Source organism: Thalassophryne amazonica, chromosome 22 (genome assembly GCF_902500255.1).
Source record: "Thalassophryne amazonica chromosome 22, fThaAma1.1, whole genome shotgun sequence".
In the NCBI taxonomy this organism is placed as follows: domain Eukaryota; kingdom Metazoa; phylum Chordata; class Actinopteri; order Batrachoidiformes; family Batrachoididae; genus Thalassophryne; species Thalassophryne amazonica.
The window spans coordinates 23,757,029-23,780,531 of record NC_047124.1 but is presented as its reverse complement, the minus strand read 5'-3'; the positions used below and the strand labels follow the sequence as shown (position 1 = coordinate 23,780,531).

Sequence of the window (23,503 nt, the reverse complement as noted above, 5' to 3'; positions counted from 1 at the left end):
CCTGCACATAATTGAATTGAGTTCATCCAATGAGTCATTTTTTCGAGTGTGTTTGCTTGCTGCATTCTTCAAGTATTATCAGTAATCTTCATGCGTATTACACAGTATTTACAACGTGTTCTATTTATAAAAATAATAATCATGTGTGGTGAAGGAATGAGTTCATATCAGGACACAAAAATGTCTTTTAACACCTTGTTGTGCTCGATAAATATAAAAAATAGTAGCTTTACTCTGTGGTATGAGATTATCAGTACAACAGAGTTTTAGGGCCACGTTGAATTTCTTTTTTTTTTTTTTTGACTTCAAGAAAAAAGTCGTAATATTACGAGAATAAATTCGTAATTTTACGAGAAAAAAGTCGTAATATTAGGAGAAAAAAGTGGTAATATCATATTATGACTTTATTCTCGTAAAATTATGAATTTATTCTCATAATATTACAACTTTTTTCTCGTAAAATTACGACTTTATTCTCATATTACGACTTTATTCTTGTAATATTATGACTTTATTCTCGAAGTCTTAAAAGTATGACTTTATTCTCGTAATATTACGACTTTATTCTCGAAGTCTAAAAAAAAATTCTATGTGGCCCTAAAATGCTGTCATATATCTGCTCTAGTCATAAGAAGAAATATATATATAAAAAAAGAAGATATGAATCATGACATTTTTTATAAAACCTCCAAAATTCATATATCATAAGTTAAGGTTACTTTTTCAAGCGTGGGGACTGTGTCACTGTCGGCTCTTGGATCATAACTTGCTGCATGAGCTGCCTGAAATCAAAATGTCTCTTTGATTGATATCTTATTGACAAATTGAATGAATCAAAAACTGTAGACGTTGTATCCTCCTTGTGCACTTTAACAATTTAATGCGTAATATTTGTTCGACAAAATTGCAACTTTTTGTTTTCTGTGATAGAGAATTTTTTTTTTAATTTATAGAATGTATTTATGTAATATTTTGTAAATAGTGAGAAAATAAAAATTTGATTCTTGTTCTGTTGATGACTGAGATTTGATTTGAATGAAGAATTTATAATGTTTGAACGCAGAAGTCGTATCCATGGATACAGACTCTGACATCACGATGGCATCACTTTATATTATAATAGCCAAGTGGCCTCTGTGCGTGTGTGTGTGTGTGTGTGTGTGTGCCTTTAATTACCCCAAAACTGGGTAGAGCTGATATTTGCCATTTGGTTTGCTTATGTATTTTGGGTCAAGGATGAGTGCTGTGAAAACAAAGATGATAGGACAAATATTTTTTGGAGCATAATAATAACCTTTTATTTTACACAGTGACAGCAAGGGGTGGTGGCCAAGTGGTTAATGTGCTTGGTTTCAGTTCAGAAGGTTCCGGGTTCAAATCCCACCCCTGCCACATTTCTCCATGTAATGTGGAGTTGCGTCAGGAAGGGCATCCGGCGTAAAACTTGTGCCAATTCAACATGCAGATCCACTTTGGATTTGCTGTGGCGACCCCGAGTGCAAACAAGGGAGCAGCCGAAGGGACTTACATTTTACACAGTGACAACTTTTATATACGACTGTGTGTAGGATCGACGATTATGAACACATAGATTTGCTGTTTCCGGTAATTACACACTAACAAACTGATGGTTATAAATGAAATATTCCACTTATAGACATAAACACCTGTAAACCTGCACACTGCGGCTTCAAATGAATACTGTCTGATTGTTTAAACAGTTAAAACACACTATATATAAAAAACAAACAGGTGATTTTACATCAAATTAACAAAAAAAGCCTGCATTCACGTTTTAACGCAGTCTGACTTGTCAGCGGCAAAATGAACTTTTCAAGACGTGAACAGCTTTGAAGCGATTTCTGCTCAATAACGCCATCTTCACCATCATCGTGACAGGATCCTCGTAACGCTAATCCCGTTTTATCCACCTGTTGGTTGGTGATGATCTGAGAAGCAAATAACAATAAAAAAGAATTCAAATGTAGTCTGTGAGAGCGTCGTATTTTCCTGCTTTTGCCTCTTTGCTGTAGACAACAGGAGGGACGTCGTCCTTTCTGCTCAGCTGATGCAACATGACGATAGACATCACGGATATTAAAACCTGAAAGGAGGTCCGAGAGATACACATGAGTAAATCGATGTCATCTTGTTCCGATTCATCAGAAATCGCTTTGAATGAAGATGGAGACTCGTACTAAGACAACTGAAGAACGGCAGGTACATCAGGCCTATGGATGGGGAGAAGAGTTTGGATTTTGGTTGCGATCGCTCTCCAGTCACAATCAGATTTCAAGGTCAAATGTTTGGCCCTATGCTACAGAAGCCTATACTTTCTTCAGAGTTATCATGAGTAGTGCAGTAGACAAGTGAAACAATCCTTCCAATGTGATAGAAGCACCAAATTTGGCACCATTACACCTTAGACATTACTCTTTTGAAAAAAAAAAAAAAAAATCTGGCCACATGAATTTTCAATAGGCAGTCATGTAGGGGTCAATTGAAGAATTACACAGGGGTCAAAATTTAAAAGTGCTCCAATCAAATTGAAAACTACACCACAGTATTTATCTGATCACAAAGATTCAGAAAAGGTATAGTTTGGACTATCTGTGACTGAATCTTCTGGAGTTATGGGGTAAAAACAGCACGAATGGTGACAAAGGTCAATTTCAGTTTGTACAGGGGTCAAAGATTACAGTTACTCCAGTTTTGGTAAAAAGTGATGCAAATTGTTGGTTGAGCTCATAGGATTAATAAATGGAATAGTTTTGACAGTGTTGAATGTTTGGTCTCCAAAGTAAAGGTCAAACAAGGTCAACGTAGATTGGATTCTATGACGTGACATATGTTACCCCGTAACATGATAACTAAGCATGATACATGGTCCAAACTATTCCTTTTTAAAACTATGTTAACTAAGAATTTGCATTACTTTTTACCAAAATTGGAGCAACTTTAACTTTTGACCCCTGTACAAACTGGAGTTGACCTTTGTCACAATTCTTGCTGTTTTTTTTTATCCCATAACTCCATAGAATTCAGTCACAGATAGTCCAAACTATATATTTTTGGAATCTTTGTGATCAGGTAAATAATGTGGTGTTGTTTTCAATATGACTAGAGCATCTTTTAATTTTGACCCTTGTGTAATTCTTCTATTGACCCTACCTGACTGCCTATTGAAAATTTAAGTGGCCAGTTGTTTTTTTTTTCTTTCAGAACAGGAATGTCTATGGAGTATTTGTGTCAAATTTGATGCTTGTATCATCATTTGCAGGATTCCACTCTAAATATGCTCTTATCTGCTGCACTAGAGTGTCTTGAAGGCTTCCCTCACCTTCCTTCGTGTCACTCAGGTACTGACAGCTGCCTATACCAGACACTCACACTACCACACACTGTTTGGAAGTCTTAATGATTGATATAAATGAAGTCCCAAGACATATTCGGTTAATTTGAAATGTTCAAGCCTCCATCCCCTGACCTATGTCAAGAAAACCGGCTGTAAAAGTGATGATTTAATCATCACATTTCAAATTATGTTAGTTTGTGCAATTACTTATGGGTTCTGCAAATGGAGGGACTGTGAATAAAAATGTAATTCCTTAATAATTCATGGCAATATTTTTGTCCATGCCTCGAGAAAATTGCGGTGGTGCATAGAAGCAAAATCACAAAAATCGTTTTGTTGTCCAAATACTTATGGGCCGGGCTATAAAAACCCTGTTTTTTGTGCAGCCTGTGGCTCAGACATGTTTAATCACAGTCCCCGACGTCCAGGTAAGAAAGTTCCTGGACATAATTTGCCTCTTTAAAGACGGAACACTAATCGATTTTCTACATCGTTTGAAGCACGATCGCGATACTCAAGTGTGTGGTCACGTGCGCTAATTTCAAAGGAAATATGTGTTATGTTTTACCGACTTGCAACTCCCGATTTAAATGCCAGAGGACACAAAGTAAGCACGAGGAGAAGACAAACCAAGAAGAGGCAGGTAGGTACAACCACAACAGAGAATACGTACCATTATGAATGCGATCCCCATCCACACGGCGATGCCAATATTCATGAAAAACATGGTATGTGCCACCACGTATGAAACGCACGACTGAAACGAGAGCGTTGATAAATCAGTACAACATCTGACACTGTAGAACAACTTCAAGGTACATTTTCTGTCACTTTTTCACATGGGTCACATTTTGGAAGAAAGAGGAAAATCGCGGGAAGCGCATCATTATTGCACAGGATTGTATTTCCCGCAAAGTAAGTTCAAAACTGGGGGTGGGGCCTATGTTCAGGATGTTTAACACAATGTGCATTGAACTGTTGGACTTGGGCTACATTCAGCTAATCATATTAGCACACAATACCGTAGGAACAAGCAATGTGTCACAATTCGTAGGGTATCCAAATATTCAGTAGGTATTCAGTAGTAGTTGAATGGCACCAGGAGGATGTACTACCTCCATTGTGCGCAGAAGGACTGCACTACGCTATTCCATAATGCAACTGCAGCCTGGCAACCAAAGAAGAAGAAATTCCCAAGAGAATTCAAAGAAGACAGCGGCGATACATGAAAATAGTCAGGACATCCAAATGGCCACGGTATTGTACAAATATACATCTGGAACCATTTAAAAAAAGTCTTCTGTCGCAAAGTAATAATTTACACTGCGTACTCTGGTATGCGCATATGTGTCACTTGTAAAGGACAAGTAACATGGCGATAAAATAATATGTCCAACTTATGTCCCTAGTACTAATCGCCTGCTAACTTTTAGTACTGGTTGGGTAGTAGGTTCCTAGCTAATTTTAGTACACATTGAGTATTCGGATGCAGGGTCGGTTAGTTTTGTTGGCATTTTGCTGACATCAGGCACCACATCATGCTACGCTATGTCATGGTACGGTACGTTGTCATGGGCCATTTGTGATGCCATGTTTTTTCAAATTTTCAAAAACTAGCTGCCATCTTGGAGTGCTGTGTCATGTCACGACCATGTATTGGTGCGGCTCCTTGATGTCCTGGGATTTTTTCGTGATAGCATCTCGCAATAGCATCTAGCATCTCATGAGTGTTCTTGGTGATATGTAAGCGAGATGCTGTCATGCCAACACCATGTCATGGCAAGTTTGTGTTGCCGTCACAAAATAGAGTAGATTTTCATGACGGCGTCACAAAATTTTTTTGCAATGGTATCACACAATTTGGGGTAATTCATGATTATGGTTAGGGTGGGTTTACTGTTAGGGTTACAATTAATGTGCGAAGGATGATCGTATCATGAAAATGTAACACATTTCGTGATGTAATCACGAAAAAACCAGTGGCGATGCGTTGTTGACGTCTGGCGATGCGTTGGTGTCTGTTGGCGTTGTTGCTTGGTGGCGATGCATTTTTGACATCTTCAGATGCTGTGGCACATCGTACCGGCATCATCGTGTATTTGTGACTTTTCCTATTGATCTTGGAGCAATTTGTGGTGTTTCTTGCTAACGTTCTGTCAGGTGTTGCGGTAGCTATGTGGTGGGCAGGGCACTTTTTAAACCAAATGCTCAAAGACTGTTTAGCCTATAAATCTTAATTTATAAAGCATAAATTCTATAAATGTGAGAAAACCTTTATTTTTATTGTTGTTGTTTGTTTTGTTACCTCTTCATAAATCATGACGGGCTGGTCGTCAACCCTCTTCTCAAACAGTTGGCTGTCTTTTGGGGCTGGCACCTATAATTCACATGAATTATAATTTTTTATTTTTATTGATTTATTAATGATCTAAAACAAAACAAACTCATAAGAAGGGTGAGAAATACATATTTTTATGATGTTTTATAAGCAAAAAACATTAATTATATTTAGGCTAGCCCTTCTTTAAAACCATTTTTTTTTTTTATTTCTTTTTGACTAAAACAATTAATTGTACTCACACAGGGATGAGTGGAGTTTTCATGACACAGGCAGGATTCTGAAATGTTGTAGCCCCAGTCCAGATAGCCCTGATCGAACCCACAGCACTGGAACTGAAAAAGAACACAAAGAAAATCTGAGGAATTATGCAAGTCATCCACTATCTTAGCTAGAAAATATGATGAAACACGCTAGACACACATCCCATTTATACATCCCGTTATGCTGTATATTTGTCATAAAATGCAAAGAAAGGATGAACAGTTGAGTCAACAAGGTCAAATCTATAGCAGCTAGCAAGCGCTGCTAGCGGGACTCTGACTCTGGCACAGCTATCAGGCCTCACCCTTTATTATTCATAACTTTGTGCCTTAGAATATTTAAAACTGATGAGTTATACTGTATATAAAAAAATTCACCTCGATAGTTGTCACGAAGGCGATAGACAAGGCTATATGTATATAATACTTTTCCAACGGCCTGTAATTCTCAAGGTTGGCACTACGTCACTTCGGCAAAGTGGCCAATGCGAAGGCAAGAATTTGTGCTTCCGTGACTGGCCGCTCGGTGAAAACACGCTTGGATTTGTATGCTGTTCTATTGAAATCAGCCGTTTTTTTAAACTGTCTCTAACTTGCTTCTATCAGCCAGCTAACACCTCTCATTGCCTGGAACAGTAAGATTTGCTCTAGGGGTTTATTTTCACTTTTGATACTCTGTGTGCTTCTTACCCTCTGTGCTGCTATATAATGCTGCTGGAACCTCAATTTCCCTGAGGGAGTCTTCCCAAGGGGTCAATAAAGTTCTATCTAATCAAATCTAATCTAAGGAAAGTGATTCACTTTTGGGGCCAGCCTCAAGTGGCCATTCAAGGAACTGCAGGATTTGGCACTTTTTTTTCGAGAATTGGAGGCTTGGAGTTCATTCACAGACCCAAATGAAACAAGTGGATTGTTGTACAGTTGAGACACTAAAAAGGGATGTTTTAATTAAAACCTGCCTTATGTCTGAAATGATAATATGAGAAGTGTAAGAATAAAACAAAGGATGAATACCTGCCCCTGCATCTGGTTGAGATGTTCTCTGAGAGGACCAGTAACGTTACTCAGCGGCATGACATTCTGGAACTGCTGCTTTATATGTTCAGCAAACTGCACAATTACATGGTGAATTTACACCAACAACAAAAAGAGAAATTGTCAGCAAAATTTAAGAGTCATTTACATTGAATCCGTCAAATTTTAATGTGGTAAATGGAATTTTGTAATACCTTTGGCCGTGCCGCGGCTGAAAGCAACGTTAATACAAATATGACCAGACTGAACAGAATCATCCCGACTGTGAACTGAAACACACAGACACCAACAGTCAGTGTACCACAAAATAAAACCATCCGAGGGTTTGTCCATGCTAACAGACGGCTATTCGTAACGTATTACCGCTGCTACAACGAATAAACGTAGGATTACTCACCACGATCAGCAACCACGTCTTCTCAGTGCAGGCACCACACAAACCGATGACAGACAACAGCAAAGTGATGGAACCAATGCCATACATGATATATAAAACTCTGTGGGATTCATCTGTCTGTGGAGAAACGTTCAGTTAGGAGTTAGGAGGACTAGGACCTGGATGACTTTCCCCTTTACGGCTTTTTCAAAATCCAATATGGCGTCCAAAATGGCCACCATTCAACTTATTTTTGCACATCTTTGGTCCATAAAAAAAGGTTAAAACCTGAATTAAGTTTCAAAATGTGTGTATTAAGGCATGGGAAACTAATGACAATGGTTTTCAAGAGGCTTTGAGTACTGGAAATTTTGGAAACTAAGATGATGATATTGGTTGGCTGCCATTATGTTAATATTCTTAACTTTTTTTTTTTTTTTTGCTTCTAGATAGGCAACATACCTGATTTAAGTGTCTTAGTACCTGTTTTACAGAACAGCAGACTATGCAGCCATTATCTAGAGGGATCAACTTTTGGAAATGTCAGAAACTAGTTTGATGAGGTCACACACTGTAAAGCCTAACAAGTTGACTTTACTTAAATAATGCAAACTCACGCAAGCTTATGTTTTTAAGTGAACACAGCATGATTATTCTGAGTAAGTAATGCTTAATAATCTTACATTTTTAAGTGAAATTAACTTGATTATTCTGCATAAATAGTACTTAATAAGCTTACATTTTTAAGTAAACACACCTTGATTATTCTGAGTAAGTAGTACTTAATAAGCTTACATTTTTAAGTGGATGCAGCATGATTATTTTGCATAAGTAGTACTTAATAAGCTAATATTTTTTTAATTGAACATAGCTTTATTCTGAGTAAGTAGTACTTAATAAGCTTACATTTTTAAGTGAACACAGCATGATTATTCTAAGCAAGTAGTACTTAATAAGCTTATGTTTTTAAGTGAACACAGCATGATTATTCTGAGTAAGTAATGCTTAATAATCTTACATTTTTAAGTGAAATTAACTTGATTATTCTGAGTAAGTAGTACTTAATAAGCTTACATTTTTAAGTGGATGCAGCATGATTATTTTGCATAAGTAGTACTTAATAAGCTAATTTTTTTTTAATTGAACATAGCTTTATTCTGAGTAAGTAGTACTTAATAAGCTTACATTTTTAAGTGAACACAGCATGATTATTCTAAGCAAGTAGTACTTAATAAGCTTATGTTTTTAAGTGAACACAGCATGATTATTCTGAGTAAGTAATGCTTAATAATCTTACATTTTTAAGTGAAATTAACTTGATTATTCTGCATAAATAGTACTTAATAAGCTTACATTTTTAAGTAAACACACCTTGATTATTCTGAGTAAGTAGTACTTAATAAGCTTACATTTTTAAGTGAATGCAGCATGATTATTTTGCATAAGTAGTACTTAATAAGCTAATATTTTTTTAATTGAACATAGCTTTATTCTGAGTAAGTAGTACTTAATAAGCTTACATTTTTAAGTGAACACAGCATGATTATTCTAAGCAAGTAGTACTTAATAAGCTTATGTTTTTAAGTGAACACAGCATGATTATTCTGAGTAAGTAATGCTTAATAATCTTACATTTTTAAGTGAAATTAACTTGATTATTCTGCATAAATAGTACTTAATAATCTTACATTTTTAAGTAAACACACCTTGATTATTCTGAGTAAGTAGTACTTAATAAGCTTACATTTTTAAGTGAATGCAGCATGATTATTTTGCATAAGTAGTACTTAATAAGCTAATATTTTTTTAATTGAACATAGCTTTATTCTGAGTAAGTAGTACTTAATAAGCTTACATTTTTAAGTGAACACAGCATGATTATTCTAAGCAAGTAGTACTTAATAAGCTTATGTTTTTAAGTGAACACAGCATGATTATTCTGAGTAAGTAATGCTTAATAATCTTACATTTTTAAGTGAAATTAACTTGATTATTCTGCATAAATAGTACTTAATAAGCTTACATTTTTAAGTAAACACACCTTGATTATTCTGAGTAAGTAGTACTTAATAAGCTTACATTTTTAAGTGAATGCAGCATGATTATTTTGCATAAGTAGTACTTAATAAGCTAATATTTTTTTAATTGAACATAGCTTTATTCTGAGTAAGTAGTACTTAATAAGCTTACATTTTTAAGTGAACACAGCATGATTATTCTAAGCAAGTAGTACTTAATAAGCTTATGTTTTTAAGTGAACATAGCATGATTATTCTGAGTAAGTAATGCTTAATAATCTTACATTTTTAAGTGAAATTAACTTGATTATTCTGCATAAATAGTACTTAATAAGCTTACATTTTTAAGTAAACACACCTTGATTATTCTCAGTAAGTAGTACTTAATAAGCTTACATTTTTAAGTGAATGCAGCATGATTATTTTGCATAAGTAGTACTTAATAAGCTAATATTTTTTTAATTGAACACAGCTTTATTCTGAGTAAGTAGTACTTAATAAGCTTACATTTTTAAGTGAACACAGCATGATTATTCTGCATAAGTAGTACTTAATAAGCTAACATTTTTTTAATTGAACATAGCTTTATTCTGAGTAAGTAGTACTTAATAAGCTTACATTTTTAAGTGAACACAGCATGATTATTCTAAGCAAGTAGTACTTAATAAGCTTATGTTTTTAAGTGAACACAGCATGATTATTCTGAGTAAGTAATGCTTAATAATCTTACATTTTTAAGTGAAATTAACTTGATTATTCTGCATAAATAGTACTTAATAAGCTTACATTTTTAAGTAAACACACCTTGATTATTCTGAGTAAGTAGTACTTAAGCTTACATTTTTAAGTGAATGCAGCATGATTATTTTGCATAAGTAGTACTTAATAAGCTAATATTTTTTAATTGAACACAGCTTTATTCTGAGTAAGTAGTACTTAATAAGCTTACATTTTTAAGTGAACACAGCATGATTATTCTAAGCAAGTAGTACTTAATAAGCTTATGTTTTTAAGTGAACACAGCATGATTATTCTGAGTAAGTAATGCTTAATAATCTTACATTTTTAAGTGAAATTAACTTGATTATTCTGCATAATAGTACTTAATAAGATTACATTTTTAAGTAAACACACCTTGATTATTCTGAGTAAGTAGTACTTAATAAGCTTACATTTTTAAGTGAATGCAGCATGATTATTTTGCATAAGTAGTACTTAATAAGCTAATATTTTTTTAATTGAACATAGCTTTATTCTGAGTAAGTAGTACTTAATAAGCTTACATTTTTAAGTGAACACAGCATGATTATTCTAAGCAAGTAGTACTTAATAAGCTTATGTTTTTAAGTGAACACAGCATGATTATTCTGAGTAAGTAATGCTTAATAATCTTACATTTTTAAGTGAAATTAACTTGATTATTCTGCATAAATAGTACTTAATAAGCTTACATTTTTAAGTAAACACACCTTGATTATTCTGAGTAAGTAGTACTTAATAAGCTTACATTTTTAAGTGAATGCAGCATGATTATTTTGCATAAGTAGTACTTAATAAGCTAATATTTTTTTAATTGAACATAGCTTTATTCTGAGTAAGTAGTACTTAATAAGCTTACATTTTTAAGTGAACACAGCATGATTATTCTAAGCAAGTAGTACTTAATAAGCTTATGTTTTTAAGTGAACACAGCATGATTATTCTGAGTAAGTAATGCTTAATAATCTTACATTTTTAAGTGAAATTAACTTGATTATTCTGCATAAATAGTACTTAATAAGCTTACATTTTTAAGTAAACACACCTTGATTATTCTGAGTAAGTAGTACTTAAGCTTACATTTTTAAGTGAATGCAGCATGATTATTTTGCATAAGTAGTACTTAATAAGCTAATATTTTTTAATTGAACACAGAATAAGCTAATATTTTTTAATTGAACACAGCTTTATTCTGAGTAAGTAGTACTTAATAAGCTTACATTTTTAAGTGAGCACAGCATGTTTATTCTAAGCAAGTAGTACTTAATAAGCTTATGTTTTTAAGTGAACACAGCATGATTATTCTGAGTAAGTAATGCTTAATAATCTTACATTTTTAAGTGAAATTAACTTGATTATTCTGCATAAATAGTACTTAATAAGCTTACATTTTTAAGTAAACACACCTTGATTATTCTGAGTAAGTAGTACTTAATAAGCTTACATATTTAAGTGAACACAGCATGATTATTCTGCATAAGTAGTACTTAATAAGCTAACATTTTTTTAATTGAACATAGCTTTATTCTGAGTAAGTAGTACTTAATAAGCTTACATTTTTAAGTAAATGCAGCATGATTATTTTGCATAAGTAGTACTTAATAAGCTAATATTTTTTTAATTGAACATAGCTTTATTCTGAGTAAGTAGTACTTAATAAGCTTACATTTTTAACTGAACATAGCTTGATTATTCTGCATAAGTAGTACTTAATAAGCTAACATTTTTTAATTGAACACAGCTTTATTCTGAGTAAGTAGTACTTAATAAGCTTACATTTTTAAGTGAACACAGCTTGATTATTCCGCATAAGTAGTACTTAATAAGCTAACATTTTTTTAATTGAACACAGCTTTATTCTGAGTAAGTAGTACTTAATAAGCTTACATTTTTAAGTGAACACAGCTTGATTATTCTGCATAAGTAGTACTTAATAAGCTAACATTTTTAATTGAACACAGCTTTATTCTGAGTAAGTAGTACTTAATAAGCTTACATTTTTAAGTGAAAACAGCTTGATTATTCTGAGTAATACTTAATAAGCTTACATTTTTAAGTGAATGCAGCATGATTATTTTGCATAAGTAGTACTTAATAAGCTAACATTTTTTAATTGAACACAGCTTTATTCTGAGTAAGTAGTACTTAATAAGCTTAGATTTTAAAGTGAAAACAGCTTGATTATTCTGAGTAATACTTAATAAGCTTACATTTTTAAGTGAACACAACATGATTATTGTAAGTAAGTAATACTTAATAAGCTTACATTTCTAAGTGAAAACAGCTTGATTATTCTGAGTAAGTAATACTTAATGAGCTTACATTTTTAAGTGAGCACAACATGGTTATTGTGAGTAAGTAATACTTAATAAGCTTATATTTCTAAGTGAAAACAGCTTAATTATTCTGAGTTCACTGTTTGTTCCACAACACTTATTTCCTGTCTCACAGTCACCTCTGTCAGGTATGTAAAAGATACTATGTTAAAAACCTGAAGTGGTGGCCATTTTGGGTGCCATCTTAGATTTTGAAACTTATACAAGGCTGATTTTTGGGGGGTGGGGGGTTTAGACACATTTTGCTGGACCTATCCTGGAAATGTCAGCTTGTTCCACAAGCTTTCCATTATTTGACCATTTTTGACCTAATGTTCTTGGACTATTAATTCAAAGACCTGTTTTCATGTCACACTGCAGTGAACGTTACACCCACGACAGGTCTGAACGTGTTAGAAGTCAAGCTGGATTTCTTGGCATGGTCGATAGACGCCTTCACATAGCTTGATTGTTCCACAGGATGGTGGTTGAATATAAAGATTCTGCATTTAACGGCTAATATATTGATCATCTATGGTAAACAAATAAACACCGTCCCAATTTAATATGCAACAAGACAACTTTGAATAACTAATTTTTCCATCTGAAATCCAATACTTGTCTGGTTTTGACAGCCAATCAAATCAAGTTTTACAAATTTAGCACTGGAAAATCCAGTTCAAACAACTAGGTAAAAGTGTGTTCCACACTTGGTCCAGTTGGATTGAAAATCAAATTCCTTGATCTTGATGTTTGCAAAAATGTATTTTGGGCAAATGGCAGTTCTGCGGTTAAAACATTTGGTGGAAACTGGCCCAGTAACTTGGAGGAATAGTAGAACAACAAACAAATGTTTCTCAAGTTATAGTATGATGCCAATATCATGTCAGGTAATGGACTGCTTATTGTCCATGTTGTAGAAAAAAGAGAATGATTAACACAATCTGACCCTTTGGCACATACGAGATACGTGCGCCAATATTGACCAAGCACAAAGGCCATCCACATTGTGGCACTTTATTAGTTACTCATTTGTGCCTAATAAAGTGGCCGGACGTGTGTGCGTGTGTGTGTGTGTGTGTGTGTGTGTGTGTGTGTGTGTGTGTGTGTGTGTGTGTGTGTGTGTGTGTGTGTGTGTGTGTGTGTGTGTGTGTGTGTGTGTGTGTGTGTGTTTATGGGGTACCTGCTCTTCTTGGAAGATATATCCATGGGCAAACAGGGTGAATGCAAGCAGCAGGATGCTGATGATCTGCAGCAACAGTAAAAACACTGAATGACTATAAATTACCGGAATAACTGTGCAACAGAATAATAACAGAATTGCTTTTCACTAGAACTGGAGGATTTAACAGTAAACGGAACCAGACGATTACTCACTGTGTTGAAATGGAAAATTGAGTTGCATCAAATGATGTGTGTGTGGTGTGTGTGTGTGTGTGTGTGTGTGTGTGTGTGTGTGTGTGTGTGTGTGTGTGTGTGTGTGTGTGTGTGTGTGTGTGTGTGTGGGTCTATGAGATCTGTTACAATCTTTCTTCTGTTTGTCCTGCAGCTTTGGGCCAAGTCCTGATAAAAAGCAGGAGCTGTATTGCTCAACAACATCCCGGCAGAGTGAAGCCACTTTATCCAACCACAATCAATTTGAGTGTGAGGGGGAGAAACCAGTAAATCCACACGCGACAAGTCACGGTTAACACACACATGTAAAGGCAAAGGTCTTAACCTGACCCCAGGGCTCACCTGCATCAAAAAGTGCCAGAAAAACAGCTTTAGTGTCATTGTACTTTAAGGAAATGTTAAGTTATGGAGAACGTCCCACTACTCCTAGCGTCCACTACTCCTAGTCCTAGTATTAAGGAGAGCATGTTGAAGTTGTTTTTACCTTTATGGTAGGCTATATGTTGTACTAAAGTAGGTTAAGTAATGTTACAAAAGTGTGACAGTTAAAAAAAAACCCATTTAATTATGGTAAATTACCTTTATTTGTTGATTTTCAGTTCAACAGATTTATAGACAACAGTACAATTAAAGGTGATTAATGGTGTATGTCAACAGAATCATTTGTTTTATTTTTCTAAATTGAACAAAACTGGGCCTAGTTTGTTAGCTATTTCACAGTGTTACATTTATTTGTGAACTTTAAAATCATTTTGGGGTTGTAATACTCATCATCAAATAACATAAAGAGATTAGGACTAGTGGACCCTAGGACTAGTGAACCCTCCCCAATTTATGAGGGAGAGGAAAAAGAGTTGTTATTATCAGTGGTGGAAGTAAGTAATTACAACTACTCACGTTACTACCTTTATGGGTATATTTTTAAAACCGTAATTTTACTTGCACTTAGAGAATTCATTCTTTCATCTAAAAAACACATAGCCGTGGGTGTGCCGGTGGCACCTATATCGAAAGCTTGCACACTTATTATAAAATTTAAATAAATAAGTCAGATATTGGAGCTGTTTCATTAGCTGCTGTCATGTTAACATGTTTATTTGTTTAGAGCACAAACAAACTGATTTATTCATGAACTCAATCAATAAGGTAGAACTTTGTGTTGATGAAAGTAGATTTTCAACATGGATCTCTGATTTGATTAAATGGTTATATCTCTGATTTGATTAAATGGTTATTGATAATTCATTAATTATCAAATGCTAAAATGCAACTAGTACTCTGAGTAGTTTTTGAGAACAGTACGTTGTACTTTTATGAAAGTATTTTTTTAATCACCTGTACTTACAACTGAGTATTATTTCAGCATTGTAACAATACTTGTACAGATTTTACTCACTCTTTCCACCACTGGGTTATTATTATTATTATTATTATGATTATTATTACTGCTGTTCTTGTTATGGTTATTATTATCATTATTATGTTTAGTACTTTAAGATAAAATTAACAAATTATGAGAGAACGGAAGAAGAGTTGTTGGTATTATTATTATTATTTATTGCTGTTGTTTTTGCTGCTGTTATTGTTATTATTATTATTATTGTTACTATTATTATGATTTTATTGCTGTTTCTGCTGCTGGTATTGTTAATATTATTGTTGCTGTTATTATGTTATTGCTGTTGTTTCTGCTACTGTTATTGTTATTATTATGTTACTATTATTATTATGTTATTGCTGTTGTTTCTGCTGCTGTTATTGTTATTGTTGTTACTGTTATTATTATTATGCTATTTCTGTTATTGTTATTATTATTATTACTATTATTATTTTATTGCTGTTGTTTAGGCTGTTGTTATTATTCTTACTATTATTATGTTATTGCTGTTGTTTCTGCTGCTGTTATTGTTATTATTGTTGTTGCTATTATTATTACTATTAATGTATTATTATTATGTTATTACTGTTGTTTCTACTGCTGTTGTTATTATTGTTGTTGCTATTATTATTACTATTAATGTATTATTGTTATTACTGTTGTTTCTGCTGCGGTTATTGTTATTATTGTTGTTGCTATTATTATTACTATTAATGTATTATTATTATGTTATTACTGTTTCTGCTGCTGTTGTTATTATGGTTGTTGCTATTATTATTACTATTAATGTATTATTTGTTAATGTATTATTGTTATTACTGTTGTTTCTGCTGCTGTTATTGTTATTATTATTATTGTTACTATTATTATGATTTTATTGCTGTTTCTGCTGCTGGTATTGTTAATATTATTGTTGCTGTTATTATGTTATTGCTGTTGTTTCTGCTGCTGTTATTGTTATTATTATTGTTACTATTATTATTATGTTATTGCTGTTGTTTCTGCTGCTGTTATTGTTATTGTTGTTACTGTTATTATTATTATGCTATTTCTGTTATTGTTATTATTATTATTACTATTATTATTTTATTGCTGTTGTTTAGGCTGTTGTTATTATTCTTACTATAATTATGTTATTGCTGTTGTTTCTGCTGCTGTTATTGTTATTATTGTTGTTGCTATTATTATTACTATTAATGTATTATTATTATGTTATTACTGTTGTTTCTGCTGCTGTTGTTATTATTGTTGTTGCTATTATTACTACTATTAATGTATTATTGTTATTACTGTTGTTTCTGCTGCTGTTATTGTTATTATTGTTGTTGCTATTATTATTACTATTAATGTATTATTATTATGTTATTACTGTTTCTGCTGCTGTTGTTATTATGGTTGTTGCTATTATTATTACTATTAATGTATTATCTGTTAATGTATTATTGTTATTACTGTTGTTTCTGCTGCTGTTATTGTTATTATTATTATTATTGTTACTATTATTATGATTTTATTGCTGTTTCTGCTGCTGGTATTGTTAATATTATTGTTGCTGTTATTATGTTATTGCTGTTGTTTCTGCTGCTGTTATTGTTATTATTATTGTTACTATTATTATTATGTTATTGCTGTTGTTTCTGCTGCTGTTATTGTTATTGTTGTTACTGTTATTATTATTATGCTATTTCTGTTATTGTTATTATTATTATTACTATTATTATTTTATTGCTGTTGTTTAGGCTGTTATTATTCTTACTATTATTATGTTATTGCTGTTGTTTCTGCTGCTGTTATTGTTATTATTGTTGTTGCTATTATTATTACTATTAATGTATTATTATTATGTTATTACTGTTGTTTCTGCTGCTGTTGTTATTATTGTTGTTGTTATTATTACTACTATTAATGTATTATTGTTATTACTGTTGTTTCTGCTGCTGTTATTGTTATTATTGTTGTTGCTATTATTATTACTATTAATGTATTATTATTATGTTATTACTGTTTCTGCTGCTGTTATTATTGTTGTTGCTATTATTATTACTATTAATGTATTATCTGTTAATGTATTATTGTTATTACTGTTGTTTCTGCTGCTGTTATTATTATTGTTGTTGCTATTATTACTACTATTAATGTATTATTGTTATGTTATTACTGTTGTTTCTGCTGCTGTTATTATTGTTGTTGCTATTATTATTACTATTAATGTATTATTGTTATTACTGTTGTTTCTGCTGCTGTTATTGTTATTATTGTTGTTGCTATTATTACTACTATTAATGTATTATTGTTATGTTATTACTGTTGTTTCTGCTGCTGTTATTATTGTTGTTGCTATTATTATTACTATTAATGTATTATTGTTATTACTGTTGTTTCTGCTGCTGTTATTGTTATTATTGTTGTTGCTATTATTATTACTATTAATGTATTATTATTATGTTATTACTGTTTCTGCTGCTGTTGTTATTATTGTTGTTGCTATTATTATTACTATTAATGTATTATCTGTTAATGTATTATTGTTATTACTGTTGTTTCTGCTGCTGTTATTATTATTGTTGTTGCTATTATTACTACTATTAATGTATTATTGTTATGTTATTACTGTTGTTTCTGCTGCTGTTATTATTGTTGTTGCTATTATTATTACTATTAATGTATTATTGTTATTACTGTTGTTTCTGCTGCTGTTATTGTTATTATTGTTGTTGCTATTATTACTACTATTAATGTATTATTATGTTATTACTGTTGTTTCTGCTGCTGTTATTATTGTTGTTGCTATTATTATTACTATTAATGTATTATTGTTATTACTGTTGTTTCTGCTGCTGTTATTGTTATTATTGTTGTTGCTATTATTATTACTATTAATGTATTATTATTATGTTATTACTGTTTCTGCTGCTGTTGTTATTGTTGCTATTATTATTACTATTAATGTATTATCTGTTAATGTATTATTGTTATTACTGTTGTTTCTGCTGCTGTTATTGTTATTATTGTTGTTGCTATTATTACTACTATTAATGTATTATTGTTATGTTATTACTGTTGTTTCTGCTGCTGTTATTATTGTTGTTGCTATTATTATTACTATTAATGTATTATTGTTATTACTGTTGTTTCTGCTGCTGTTATTGTTATTATTGTTGTTGCTATTATTATTACTATTAATGTATTATTATTATGTTATTACTGTTTATGCTGCTGTTGTTATTATTGTTGTTGCTATTATTATTACTATTAATGTATTATCTGTTAATGTATTATTGTTATTACTGTTGTTTCTGCTGCTGTTATTGTTATTATTGTTGTTGCTATTATTACTACTATTAATGTATTATTGTTATGTTATTACTGTTGTTTCTGCTGCTGTTATTATTGTTGTTGCTATTATTATTACTATTAATGTATTATTGTTATTACTGTTGATTCTGCTGCTGTTATTATTATTGTTGTTACTATTATTATCATCATTATTAGTAGTAGTAGTATTGTTACTGTTATTTTTATAATAATAATAATTATTATTATTAGTAATCATTATTGTGTTTTTGTACTTTAAGATAAAATTAACAAATTATGATGGACAGCAAGAAGAGTTGTTGGTATTATTAATTACATTACTTCTACTACTACTACTACATTACTACTACATTTGTGTGCCCACACAAAAACATAAAAGCAATAACCACACTTACCACAACAATACTCATCACAACAATGAAACTCCGTTTCAAACAGACTCCTATTTTCCCCATGTTGTCTTGATCGGACTCGCAGGAAACTTGTAATATTTATCAAGATTTTTGGCTGCTTTAAAAAAAAAAAAAGAAGAAGAAAGAAAGAAAGAAAGAAAGAAAGAAAGAAAGAAAGAAAGAAAGAAAGTGCTCGTTGGAGGAACAGCTGTGATTTCAGAGAAGCGTTGCGAGTTTTGGATGATCAGTTGTGAGACCACGCCCACAAGAACAACAGAGAGCCTGGGGGGAGCTTGTGGGCGTGGTCTCACAACGAGGCTGATATAAAAGCAGTGTAAAAAGCGACGTGGGTGTGTGTGAATGAATAAAGCAGTCAACAGGTTTAGGGTCTTTCTCATAACTCCTTATAGTGAGCTCGCACACACAGCCTTTACCACTTCTCCTTCTCCCTCTCCTCTCTCTCGCCTCAACCGCGCCCCCTAGGTGGAATACCCAATAAGTCTCAACTTAGCATTACTGCAAACTTTTATGCCCACACAACACAAAAATGTTTTATCATTAGCATATCCAATTTACACTCTTGCAACAGCATCAAATTATTATTATTATTTTTTTTTAACTCTATTAAGGTTGAATACTTCAAAAGTATACGTATATGAGAAAAAAAAATCTGGAAATCACAATGTATGATTTTTTCAATAATTTATTTGTATGTTACTGCTGCAAGTAAGTATTTGAACACCTGTGAAAATCAATGTTAATATTTGGTACAGTAGCCTTTGTTTGCAATTACAGAGGTCAAACGTTTCCTGTAGTTTTTCACCAGGTTTTCACACACTGCAGAAGGGATTTTGGTCCACTCCTTCATACAGATCTTCTCTAGATCTTTCAGGTTTGGAGTTTCAGCTCCTTCCAAAGATTTCCTATTGAGTTCAGGTCTGGAGACTGGCCAGACCACTCCAGGACCTTAAAATGCTTCTTACGGAGCCCCTCCTTAGTTGCCCTGGCTGTGTGTTTGGGGTCATTGTCATGCTGGAAGACCCAGCCATGACCCATCTTCAACACTCTGACTGAGGGAAGGAGGTTGTTTGCCAAAATCTCGCAATACATGACTCCACCCATCCTCCCTTCAATACGGCGCAGTCGTCCTGTCCCCTTTGCAGAAGAGCACCCCCAAAGTATGATTTTCCACCCCCATGTTTCACAGTTGGGATGGTTTTCTTGGGGTTGTTCTCATCCTCCAAACATGGTAAGTGGAGTTGATTCCAAAAAGCTCTATTCTGGTCTCATCTGACCACATGACCTTCTCCCATTGTTGTGTGGGCCGCCAGAAGAGGAGGTACTGCTGGCCCACCACCAGAGGGCGTCCTGCCTGAAGTGCGGGCTTCAGGCACGAGAGGGCGCTGCCGCCACGGACACAGCCAGGGGTGACAGCTGTCACTCATTATCTCCTGACAGCTGTCACTCATTCATGCTTCATCATCTCACTCCATAAAACCCGGACGTCATCTCCACCTCATCGCCGAGATATCGTCAAACCGTTCAGGTAGTATTCTCAGCCTTGAAAGTGAACTGTGTATCAGTCTGAACTCTTTTTTGCAGCCGTTTTCCTGAAGTGTTCCTTGTCTGTGAGATCGGCGTTCGGTGTGACCAGCGATGGCTTCGCTGCACACCTCTACCAGATAAGTGGGTAGACAGGAGCTGCACGAGTGTGTGTTAGAGGTGGAGGTGGAATTCCCACCGTTGTTGCTACTGGGTGTGCACACACCCATATCTTATTGTCTCTGCTCCCTGCCAGCAATACCAGATCTGACCTTCGAAGACGGTGGCCACCTGGGGACTCGGGACTTGGCGGCTCCAGTATTCTCCGGGTTCGGTGGCGGAGGAAATCGTGTGGTTCCGGTTCATCTCAGGACAGACATCTTCTATCCTCGAGCCTGCCCACACATCACCCTTGTGATTGACTGTCTGTAAAATTTCACATTCCTCTGTGTTGTGCTCATTCACAACAGTAAAGTGTTCATATTTGACTCTTTCATTGTCCGTTCATTTACGCCCCCTGTTGTGGGTCCGTGTCACTACACTTTCACAACACCCATGCCTCCTCTGGATCATCCAGATGGTCACTGGTGAACTTCAAATGGACCTGGACATGTGCTGGCTTGAGCAGGGGGACCTTGCTGCCCTGCAGGATTTTAAACGATGACAACATCATGTGTTACTAATGTAATCTTTGTGACTGTGGTCCGAGCTCTCTTCAATGGTTCTGAGCTTTCTCAGAATCATCCTTACCCCACAAAGTGAGATCGAAGGGTTCAAATACTTATTTTCCTCACTGTTTTTATATATATATATATAATTAAAAAAATACTGCTGGGCTCCTCTGGATATTAATGTCAATGCACGATTTGCACTTTCTAAATTTATTTCTACATCAGTAATAAGTTGCTCTAAATGATATCTTGTTATTTATAACTGTGTTATTATGACAAGCACAAAGTATTGATTGACTGATTGATTGAAATAAATGTTTGTGGACTGAACATTCTTCACTTTTGGTATCATAAAGAAAATCCTAAGAATTTTTTTTTTTTTTCATGCATAATGTTGTAAAGCAAAACATAAAATTGGACCATTATGATGTCATAATCTTTAACCCGCCTTCCTTCTTTATGATGTCACATTATTTTCAAGAAATTTCACAGAAATTCTCAACCAACTTTTGGTATGAGGGACACGGTGGACTCTCAACTGGAGCTACGACTGTACTCGCCTCTGATCCCCCTCAATAATGCGCTTTTTGTCTGCTGTTGTACTGGAAGAACAAAGGAACAAGTGATAACTGGTGTCACATGACCTCTGTTCAGAGGACAGACTGAGAGGGACGCGAGTTCCTGTAAGCTCCAGACGAGTAAATGCTAAAGCAGATGACGGTTGAGGCGTTTCCCAAAATCTGGGGAGCACAAAGAGCACATTTTGTTCAGTGTTTGCTGCCACGTTTCAACCGTCAGCATAAACACATGTACGATCGCATACTGACAGATGGAGACATTCTGCAACACAGAGGAAGTTGGCGGGTGCAAAGACACAAAAGGCCAAAAGGCCTTTTTTTTGGAATGACTTGAAGGAATTTTTTATTTTGCCCATGAGTGTTCTGGATTACCAAAGAAACACGAGTGAAGAACAACACAAAACAACTCCTGGGTCATGAAGGAGAAAGAAACTGCCCTGCAGATGATTGTCCTAAAGTCCATCAGTGGAAATGATCTGTCATGTCCATGAAACTTTTAAAAAGTTTTATTGCCTCGATGTGAAAATATCAAGTGCCAAATCTGTAGTTCGAATCTGATGTTAAACTTGGACAAAGGAAATGGACGTCCTTTCCTTTTGTATGCTTTGGTTCCTACGGGGGACATGTCCACGGCTGACAGATTGTCTTAGAATTCATGCAGCAGTTTTTCTCACTCGGCCAAAAAAAAAGTGTCGATGCAAACCGCGGATTTTAAGCATTTACCGTATTTAAAAATCTGGAATGGGATCCAGTTCTTCACTCATTCCCACGGGGACTCTGATGAGTTTGGGCAAAAGCAGTTGACCGCAGCGAGACGTCTATTGTTCCACTGCACATTTTGTGACTTGATTCTAATTTCAAGCTCCTTTGCTGTGCAAACACGCATGGACAAAATTCTTGGTAACCCCTATATTTTAGGTACGCATTTTACCGTAATATGGTCAGAAACAAAAATTTTGCTAAATCAAAATCACTTTTAAAATGTCCACTTATTGGGCAACAAGAACAAAGCAAAATGCTTTGTAAAGTGAAATAAAAATTGTGACATAAAATTCTTATTATTATTGACAACCTTTAATAAATTTGCAGTAAATCATTACTTTTACACACAGTTGTCTTTATACAAGTCAGGGGATGGATACCTGAACATTTCCAAGTCTGACTATGTCTTGGACTTAATTTCCATAATAACTTTGGACATTTATAAAAAATATTTTTGATTAAATTAAATTGCTTTGTTTCGAGACTCTGAATGTGTACATAAAATTTAACGGTACCAACATTTAGTCCACGTGTGTACGCTTTACATGTCTCGTGCTCCATATAACCCCTTACACACACTCTACTAAACAACTTCCTTCAAATTGGGCGGGCTGCTTAAAATGCAGATGACTCGCTATGACTGCTTTATAAACCTAATATACTGTATAAGCCTATATATAGGTGCTGTCAGCCCCGCCTCCATCCTGGTATCCACCTGTGGGCTTCGACTAAGGGGAGGGGGGAATATATATCTAGTTATCACTCCCTAACATCATAAATCATAATCTGCGGGGTGTGATGAGGTTGGAGCCTCGACGCCAAACTCAAAATTTTGTGTTGCTAGGCCCCTGTCAGTGCTGTCTTGCAGATTGCAAATTGTTCATGTAAAATGTGTCCTGATTGCATCCTTATTTCCTCCAAATATGATGTCTCATAGGTTTACTAGCTGTGTTCATAACTTTCTGTTTGCTTATATTTGCTTTTCTTTTTGTTTGTTTTTTTGGCACTTTC

The 23,503-nt window shown here is 34.0% G+C and overlaps 1 protein-coding gene across 1 annotated transcript; it reads right to left on the bottom strand.

Annotated features, from left to right (window-relative positions):
• Positions 1 to 1,927: 1,927 nt before the first annotated feature.
• On the bottom strand, positions 1,928 to 19,087 carry LOC117504061 (tetraspanin-8-like). Its single transcript, XM_034163420.1, has 9 exons — positions 18,943 to 19,087; positions 13,643 to 13,708; positions 7,389 to 7,505; positions 7,186 to 7,260; positions 6,971 to 7,066; positions 5,936 to 6,028; positions 5,661 to 5,732; positions 4,029 to 4,112; positions 1,928 to 2,104 (listed from the first exon to the last, which is right to left on the bottom strand). Exons 1-9 carry the CDS (start codon positions 19,000 to 19,002, stop codon positions 1,979 to 1,981), a joined length of 789 nt encoding a protein of 262 aa, XP_034019311.1. The 5' UTR covers positions 19,003 to 19,087; the 3' UTR covers positions 1,928 to 1,978.
• Positions 19,088 to 23,503: the final 4,416 nt, after the last annotated feature.

Bases quoted from the DNA above. Each gene is read 5' to 3' on its own strand.
- LOC117504061 (XM_034163420.1), bottom strand. From the start codon at position 19,002: ATGGGGAAAATAGGAGTCTGTTTGAAACGGAGTTTCATTGTTGTGATG. The intron at 7,506-13,642 runs GTACCCCATAAA...GTTTCTCCACAG, and splicing joins ATATCTTCCAAGAAGAGCAG to ACAGATGAATCCCACAGAGT. The intron at 2,105-4,028 runs GTACGTATTCTC...ACCTCCTTTCAG, and splicing joins TGGGGATCGCATTCATAATG to GTTTTAATATCCGTGATGTC.